Raw genomic sequence first — 9,266 nt, 5'->3', positions numbered from 1 at the left:
TGAATGAGTGTGGCTATGTTTAAAACTTTACTACTGGACACTAAAATTTGAATTTCATATAATTTTCACATGTCACAAAGTATTCTTCTTTTAACTTTTTTTCAAGCCTTTAAAAATTGTAAATAGCATTCTTAGCTTGCAGGCAGTAGGAAAACAAGGGTCAGCAAACTGGGGGCCACAGTGTGCTGACCTCTATGTAAAACTTGGATGAGGAAGTTTGTTATTGGGAGTAGGTGTACAATTGTCACTTAACACTTGCTTTACAATACAGTGACCTCCTTTAGATCAATAAATTACAGTCCTAGAAAATTTGTCACAAGAAAATAAACATGGTTGCACACAAAATTTTGAAAGCAAAGACTGTTACCTTATCCTGGATTATAACAATGAAAAAAACTGGACACATCCAAACATCGAGGAACAGAAGACTGGATCAAAAATCTGAGGCCATCCAAAAGACAGAATGCTATGCAGCCATGTCAACAATTATTGCGTGGTCTGAAACGAGAGAAAGCAAATGCTATCAAATATTAACATTTGGTGAATCTAAGTGAAGGCTATATTGGTGTTCAGTGCCCACTTTTCTGTAGGTTTGAAATGTAAAAAATAAAGTTGGAAACATTTTTAAAAAGAAAAAAAATGTTTTGGGGGGAATGTAAGTTAATAGACTTGCACAAACCCATCTCCAGCTCATCAGAACTCTGTGCTCTCCATGTTAAGTAAAGATAATAAATGTAACACCTTTTTTCACAAGAAAATGATATAGATTAACTCGATAATATTTGTCTAACTACCTAGTGTCTGTTTTGATCAAACTAAATGTAATTGTAACCATATGTAACATGAGAAGATTTACAAAAAAAATTTTTTAACTCACAATATTTCCTTTGCAATCATCTTGTTCTAAGGGCAAAGAAAAGCTTGACTTGCTCAGGTTTTGAGTATTTGAAACAAAGCTTGCTTAAAAGACACGTAAACCCGCAAATTATCTGGGGAGACTTCCCTGATAGGGTTGGGTGCTCTAGGCCCTGAAGGTGGGAATATCATTTGGGGGATCCAGCATCCAGGTTCTCCTCCAGGCTCAGGCTTGGACTTACTGGGTTAGATGCTATTATTTGAAAATTTAACATGGGAAATAAATCCATTCGGTAATTTGAGCGCTTAAAAATAAAGTAATAAAAAGCTTACACATTTAAATAAAAACATAGGAACTATTTCAGCTACAGGATAACCTGTCTTGGGCAGAGGACTTCAGTGACCCTCCATTTGACGCCCCTATTAAATGACGTGATTAGACATACTGCATTGTCAATCTCTGCTTGAACCTCAGTTAGATTGCGGGCCACAGAGCTGGAGTCATCAAAGGTGCATTTTAGAAAAACTGTCTCCTTTTAAAAACGTTTTTTTAATGCTCACAGTCATTTCCATTATCGGGAGTCAAACCCAAACTTCCCGTGTGAAAAATCAAAATCCAGGGCGATACAAGGATGTACTTTCCTTTTTACAGACCAGATCCATGATCGATTCTAGCCCGTCTGCTTCTGAAGCTCGGACTTATTTATGTATTTATTTATTTATTTTCAACACCTTTATTGGAGTATAATTGCTTTACAATGGTGTGTTAGTTTCTGCTGTATAACAAAGTGAATCAGCTATAGGCATACATATATCCCCATATCTCCTCCCTCTTGCGTCTCCCTCCCACCCCAATCCCACCCCTCTAGGTGGTCACAAAGCACCGAGTTGATGTCCTTGTGAAGCTCCTACTTTTAAATACTAAACGCTTTACTCTCTCTACTTCCACCTGTGCGTCCCGCCTCCTCTGGAACCCGCCAAATCCCATTAAACCTCACCCCCACCAACCACGCACTGTCCTCATAGGCTCCGCGCTCAGTCCCGGTTCCCACCCTCTGCAGCCTTCCTTAATCTCATAGGATTTTGTAAAGCCCCGCCCTTCTCTTCTCTCAGGCGTTTTCTTCCGTTCAGGACCATCCCACACTACCTGGTTATTTGGTTGGCCAGCACCCTCGTTGTACGTCATTTACCCGCGCCACCCGGAAGCTAAGGTTCTTACCAACCCTTCTTTTTGCCGGCGGCTCTCAGGTAACGGCCGCGTTTGGGTGTGCCTGTGTGACCGGGTCCCAGAGTTGGGAGGGGCAGAAGGCTGAACCCCCAGTTTGAGCCGGATGACCCCACTCCTAACGTTGAGAGGGTGCAGATGTACTGTGCTTGAGAGCAAACTGAGTGGTTATCGTGGTCTTCCCCCTCCTCATTCCTCAGGAGCCCATCATGGCGACGCCCCCTAAACGGCGGGCCGTGGAGGCCACCGCGGAGAAAGTGCTGCGCTACGAGGCTTTCATCTCTGACGTGCTGCAGCGGGACCTGAGGTGAGTGACAGAGTAGGGGGCGGGGCGCTTGGAGCGGTGCACGTGGTGAGCGGGGCGTTGGAAGTCAGGGCGTGTCCTTCTGATTGGTGGGTGAGGCGTTCGGAACCCGGCCCCGCGCGCCATTCGAGGGGGTAGGAGGGGCGATATCCGGGGTGCGACGGGGTGGGGGGGGGGAGGGAAGACATGGCGGTCTCAATGGAGGGTGTGTCCGCGCATGCGCGGGTTCAGATGGCGTTAAGGGTTACGAGCGAGTTTTCAGGTTCGAATCCTGACTTGGCCGTTTCGTTTTACGTGTGAACACGTTGTACCTCACCTCGAGTTTCTGTGCCTCAGTTTTTTCATCTGTGAAATGGGGAAGTTAATGCAACCTTCCTCATGTGGTGGTTTTGAGTTTTCAACGTGTTCAGTCCTTGTAAAGGATTTAACTTGGATACTAGAGGCTCAATGAGTATGAAAAATTATTATTCCTATCATTATTAATCTGAGGAGGAAGTAGAGTTTTCAGGTCTAGGATTATGAGCATCCTAAAAGGGATGGAGGATTATTTTCTAGGGTGAGAATGGGGTATCCTGATTGGAGGGAGGCATTGGGAGTAGAGTGAAATAATACTAATAAATAATAGCTAACACATATATAGAGCTTCTTGTTTGGCAGGCACTATTCTAAATGCTTTTTAGTAAACTCATTTAATCCTTCTAATGACTCTGTGAGGTAATACTCGTTATTCCTATTTTAAAGATGGGGAAATTGAATTCCAAAAAGGTTACTCACTTGCCAAAGTCTCACAGCTAGTAAAATGGAAAGCCTGGATTCAAACCGAAGTAGTCTGACCCAGAGTTCAAATCTTGACTTCTGCACTAAAACACCTCTTTAGGACATGGTGACATGAGAGTCTCAGAGGGTCATGATATGAGGTATTCCAAGAGAGACAGGGTTTCCTCTTGGTCACCATTTTACTCTTGTCCCATTAGAAAGGTGCTGGACCATCGCGACAAGGTATATGAGCAGCTGGCCAAATACCTTCAACTGAGAAATGTCATTGAGCGACTCCAGGTAAAGATGCCAGGGTTAGGTACCATCTTTTTGTGGGCAAAGGAGGGGGAAGAGAGGAGATACCCCAGACCAAAACCTGTCACCTAACCTAAAACTTGACCACTGATCCCTACCTCTTTTTCCCCGGCCCCACAGGAATCTAATCACTCGGAGTTATATATGCAGGTGGATTTGGGCTGTAACTTCTTCGTTGACACAGTGGTGTGAGTGTCTACCCACCCCTCTGAGCCCACAGGGTTCAGCTTCCCCTTTCCTTCATTCAACAAAAAAATTTTTTTGAGTATTTGCTATGTACCAGACACTGCTAGGTGCTGGAGATGTGACAGTAAATAAGATAGGACAAAATTCCTGCCCACCCAGAGCTTCAATTTGGGAAGGTGGGGGAGAGGGGAGTAAAAAAAATCTCAAACTGTGTGGTGTGCTAAACAGTGATAAGGACTTCCCCGCTTCCTCTAACCACTGTTTCCTTAGCCCAGACACTTCACGGATCTATGTGGCCCTTGGATATGGTTTTTTCCTGGAGTTGACACTGGCAGAAGCTCTCAGGTTCATTGATCGTAAGAGCAGTCTCCTCACAGAGTAAGTCCATTGCATGAGGATAGTGCCTAAAAAGCACTACCATTTGCCACACCCTTCTTCCCCCTTTCCCCATGGCTGCCTGGGATGATACTTAGGAACCCATCTCCCCTCCCCCTCAGAGCTAGGGCTGAGGAAAGTGGGGATGCAAAGCTTAGCCCCAGGTGTAGAACATAATAAGCACTGATAAATGGTCTTTTTATTGTTCACTCACACAAAAATTTATTGGGCATCTGCTGTGTGCCAGGCTCTGTGCTTGGTGGTGGGGAGGCAGCAGGGAACAAGACAGAAGGGTTCCTTGAAGGCTTACCTTCTAGAAGGCTTACCTTCTAGAAGGACTAACTGTTACACATCAGCACAGTTTTGACCAGATCCTGGAGGTCTCAGCCTATAAATCAGAAACAATAAAACAAATTACCTCTGACTTCACCTCCTGCTAATTTTCCTGCTCATCCACTGTGCTCTCACCACACTAACCTTCACAGGCTTCTTTAAACACCCTCAGAATGATCCCACCTCAGCGTGATTGCAGGGGCTCTTCTCTCTGCCTACAGCACTCTTTCCCCAGGTACCTGCATTGCTTCCTTTCTCCTTATTCAATTTAAGTCTTGCTTAAATGTCACTTCCTCAATGAGGCTTTCTATAACCTAACTTTAAAATTGCAACCCCTGGCACTCCTGATTCCCCTCCCTTGTTCTACTTTTTCTTTTTTTCCTTAGCACTTATGACCTCCTAATGTTTACTGTGTAATTTACTTCTTTACAATGTTCATTGCCTCCTCGCATTAGGATATAAGCTTTGCAAAGGGAGAGAGTTTCTCTATATCCCAAGTCACTAGAATAGCACATAGCATATAGTAGGCACTCTGTTGAATGAATTTAAAAGCATATGCTGGAAATAGATTTAAGTGGGGATTGAAGCAGATCTCTGTTGGTGGTGATGGGGAGGTAATGTGGGGATAAAGGATGGGCTCCAGTTGAGTTTAAGATTCTGTGCAGGGAACGGGAATTGGGAGTGTGGACGGGAGGTCTGAAATGTGGCTAGGGAAGGCCTCCCAGAGGAAGTGACATTTGAGTCACTTGGTTGAGTGAACAAGCCATAGGGCTCTCTGGGGAAGAGCATTCCTGGCAAGGCAACCAGTGTGCCTGCCATGTTAGGAGGAGCTGCCGAGAATGGTGAGCATTCACTCACTCAGAAGGAGTGAGTGAGGGGACGCTGAGCAAATACACTTAGATTAACAACATCTCACAAGTGTGAACCCCACCGATCTAAGATTCCTTCTAGGTTATATTTCTCTTTATTCCTACATTCATTTCTTCCAGAGTTGCCTCCCTTAGGTTGCAGTAATTCTTCTCTTTTCAAACCTTTTCAGGATTTCAGTGTCCATAGACCCAAATGAGCCTCAGACCCACTGGGATTTCTAAGTCTTACTGATCAGGCCAGTTGGTGAATAGTTTGGTCGAGGGACCTGGTTTCATAGGCCAATGCAATTCTGAACTTGGTGGACATTTAGACCAAGTCCAATTTTTTATGACAAAGCCTTCCTTGTTATGACACAGGATTCCTGAGCCTTTCAAATAGGTTTTAATTTTATGAAACTTGATGTCTTTCCCCAAAATGAGGTATTTGTCATTGCCTGCCCCCTGTCTGGTCTTTCTGATTTACTGACCTGGTCTATTAGTGTGATGAGAAATGTGAATCTCTTACTACTTTATGATAATTAGTAGGACTCCGTAGTAATTGAATCTTTCTAGGAGATGAAGATTTGAGTCTGTGTAGCTCGCTCTCTTCTTTAAAATACTTGGTTATTCTGGACACATTTTAAAGTAACTTTCTTTCAGGTTATTTTATGTAACCAAAATGGCCTATCAGTCCTTCCTGTTCTTAGTCTGTTTCTTTGAGGAGTGGGAGGATCAGGTCTCTGTGTACATTCTTTCTGATTACAGAGAAAGGAGTACACATCCATACCCATAAGCAGACATGATTATAGAAGAAACAGAATAACCATATGACTATTAACACTGCCTTATATACTAATCAGTAGCAATAAGTTAAACATATCCCTTTTGTGTTACAACTAGCATTTGGTAAACTTTATTCTTTTCTCCTCCTTTTTTATTTTAAGCGTTGAAACCTTTCACAGACTAAGCTTGTACATTGAGTGCCTACTATGTGCCACATACTGTTTTTGTTCCTGAGGATACAGTGGGAAACAAGGCAGACCAAATCTCTGCCCTTACGCAGCTTACATTCTAGTCAGGGAAGACAGACAGTAAACAAATAAGTAAAGGATGTAGTATGTCACAGGTTGACAATGTTGCAGAGAAAAACAAGGATTGGAGGTGAGAAACATTGCCTCCGAGGGAGCAGTTGCAATTTTAAATAGAATGCTTGATTGGACGTGGGGTGTGAGAAAAAGAGAGGAGTCTAGGTTTTTGGCTGAGCAACTAGGAGGATGGAATTGCCATTTTATGAGATGGAGAAGATAAGGGAGGAGCAGATTTGGAGGGGAAGATCAGGAGTTCAGTCTAGGACCTGTTAAGTGTAAGGTGCTCGTTAAACACTGAAGTAGATTTTCTGAAGATGTAGTTAAAACTCCTCAACTCGGGAGAGAGGGCTGCATTGAAAATATAAATTTGGGAGATAGTGATATATAAATGGGTTCATACTATTTTTTCCCAATTTGACATCCTATGTTGTTGCCTTCTACTTTTCTTAACAGTATTTTGTTTCCTTAAAACACTCCTACACTGACAGATAGCTCAGCCAATAAAATCCACATTCCTATCATGATATCAAGACCCTGCATGATCTAGCCCCTTCCTTCCTCTTGGATCTTATCCTGTGCCTCTTTCCTTCCACCATTCGCTTAATTTCTAACACTGGTCTCCTGACAGCTCCTCAAAAAGCTCTTTCCTGCCTCTTGGACTTTTTGTGGAAAAGACCGTCTTACTGTTTAACTCCTACTCATTCTTCAGAAAGGCCTTCCTTGATCCTTTGTATCAATTAGGATTCTTTTGGGTGAGACTGGTCCCAGTTGGCATAGATATAAGGAATTGACTAGTTCACATAACTCAACAGTCCAGAGCCAGAGTGGTTTCAGGCAGCTCCAGCTTCCCAGTTGCTTAGGCCTTGGTGTCTTTCTTAAGTCCTCTCTCGTACCCAGCATCCTCCTTTGGTAAATCCTGTTGACTCTACCTTCAAAATATATCCCAAATCCAATCATTTCTCATCACCTCAACTGCTGCCGCTGTGGTGTGAGTCTGCATCTCTCACCTGGACTATTTCAATAGCCTCCTCACTGGGCTTCCTCTTCCACACTAGCTGTCCTTATCCCTAGTCAGTTCTCCGCACAGCAGCCAGATGGATCCTCTTAAACCCTAGTTGTTTCACATCCCTTCTCTGATCACAATCATCCCCTGGCTCCCATCTCACTTAAAGTAAAAGCCAGAGTCCTTACCATGGCCTGGCAGCTTTTACATGATCTGTCTCCCCCACTTCCCTCTGTGACCTTAACTCCTACACCCCACCTTCGCTTATTTTTCTCCACCCATGCTGGCCTCTTTGCTGTGCCTCAGACATGCCAGGTACACTCCCACCTCAGAGCCTCTGCATTTGCTGCCCCTTGTGTCTGGAACACTCATCCTCCGTGTATTCACATGATTCGCCTCTTCATTTTAAGTCTTTACTCAAATGCTTCTCAGTGAAGCCATCCCTAAGCACTCTAATTAGAATTACAGCCCCCATGCCTGCACTCCTTATCCTCTCTTATCATTTAATTTTTTTATTGTACTTACAACCATCTGACATACTCCATGTCTTATTCCATCACTGTCCTTCTTAATGAGAATTTGAGCTTCACGATGCTGAGATTTTTGTTTGTTGTGTTTGCTGCTATCTCCCCAGTACCTAAAACGACCCGGCAGAGAGTAGACGTTCAATAAATGTCTCTGAATCTGTGCCGTCCAGATGGCAGCCAGGCGTCTCTGCATAGGAGCAGGTCAGGTAATCGGATGTCCTACCACCTGCCGTGTGGAAGTCATCCAGGATGTAGGTAGTTCCTGAAATGATGAGGAAGCATCATCCTCATGATCATAAGTGGGGCCCACTTTGCCCTTTCTTGTTTCTTTTCTCCAGGCTCAGCGACAGCCTCACCAAGGACTCCATGAATATCAAGGCCCATATCCACATGTTGCTAGAGGTGAGAGCAACTCACCCCATTCCCAGACACTATCTCCAAATGTTTAGGGCGGTGACCTGAGGAAGAGAGAGAGCCAGAGATGGGAAGTACCATCTTTCCTCCTAAACTGGAGTCAAATTGGAGCCAAGCTGGCTCGGAGGGAAGGGAGTTCTGAGCAAGCCTGGGGTAGGGCCTGGACCCAGGCTCCGTTCAGTCTTTTCTGTTCTCTTTTTCAGGGGCTTAGAGAACTACAAGGCCTGCAGAATTTCCCGGAGCCTCACCATTGACTTCTTCCTACCTCCCCTGACATTAAAGAGCTTGAATGTCTTTGAGTCATATGGCCCTTCTTTCCCCCCTTAACCCTTGCTGTTTGCGAAAGTGCCCTGTTTCTAAAGCACAAAGTTACTAGGAGGCCCAGAGATCCAGTCTGTATGGAACCTTTAAAAACCACTTAAGTCCCGTCTTCAGCCTGTCCCCTGGCAGAATGTGCCACTTGACTTTCTGATTTGCCCTCTATACCATCGCCTTCACAATCTGGGCCCCCACCTGACCCTTCCATTTCTTTTCCTGTACAATACTCTCAGTTACCTTAGAGAATGGGCCGATTCAGGGTGGAGGTTTGTTCCCCAAGGCAGCCTTTCACTCCTGGCCCTAGGGTTTACCCTTCTCCCACACCCCAGTCATTTCTCAGGTACCTTAAATTACACCCACACCCGTCTAGGCCCAACTTTGGCGTTGCCCCAGCTTCTAATTATCAGTAGTTCCAGCTTCCAGCAATGGGCCTAGGGCTGGTCCAGCCCCTATTCTAGGTTGAGTCCAGCTTCCGCCAATCGATGCAGAGCCTGATTCCACTGCTTTATTACTGGCTGCAGCTCGACCCGCCCCCGTAGGCATTTAGTTTCCGCCACTCAACACTCCTTCGCTAGTCTGGCAGCTGCTCGGTTCTAAATTCGTCTTTTCTAGCCAATCACTACAGAGTTACCCTGCCCGCCTACGCAGAACCCTGGCCAGACCTCCTCCCTGCGGGCTGCTACGCCTGTGTACTTCTATACAAGTCCCGCTTCCGCTGA

At 44.8% G+C, this 9,266-nt stretch overlaps 1 protein-coding gene across 1 annotated transcript; it reads left to right on the top strand.

Annotated features, from left to right (window-relative positions):
- Nucleotides 1-2,088: 2,088 nt before the first annotated feature.
- UXT (ubiquitously expressed prefoldin like chaperone) lies at nucleotides 2,089-8,523 on the top strand. The gene is made up of 7 exons (XM_065900971.1): nucleotides 2,089-2,103; nucleotides 2,281-2,387; nucleotides 3,359-3,440; nucleotides 3,576-3,643; nucleotides 3,912-4,019; nucleotides 8,154-8,217; nucleotides 8,433-8,523. Exons 2-7 carry the CDS (start codon nucleotides 2,290-2,292, stop codon nucleotides 8,481-8,483), a joined length of 471 nt encoding a protein of 156 aa, XP_065757043.1. The 5' UTR covers nucleotides 2,089-2,103; nucleotides 2,281-2,289; the 3' UTR covers nucleotides 8,484-8,523.
- The last annotated feature ends 743 nt before the right edge of the window (nucleotides 8,524-9,266 follow it).

The sequence above is a fragment of the Phocoena phocoena genome, chromosome X (assembly GCF_963924675.1).
Source record: "Phocoena phocoena chromosome X, mPhoPho1.1, whole genome shotgun sequence".
In the NCBI taxonomy this organism is placed as follows: domain Eukaryota; kingdom Metazoa; phylum Chordata; class Mammalia; order Artiodactyla; family Phocoenidae; genus Phocoena; species Phocoena phocoena.
Note: the sequence above shows the minus strand (reverse complement) of the source record. Positions and strands in the feature narration are given on the sequence as shown.

Bases quoted from the DNA above. Each gene is read 5' to 3' on its own strand.
- UXT (XM_065900971.1), top strand. From the start codon at position 2,290: ATGGCGACGCCCCCTAAACGGCGGGCCGTGGAGGCCACCGCGGAGAAA. The intron at 3,644-3,911 runs GTGAGTGTCTAC...CTGTTTCCTTAG, and splicing joins TTCTTCGTTGACACAGTGGT to CCCAGACACTTCACGGATCT. The intron at 4,020-8,153 runs GTAAGTCCATTG...TCTTTTCTCCAG, and splicing joins AAGAGCAGTCTCCTCACAGA to GCTCAGCGACAGCCTCACCA.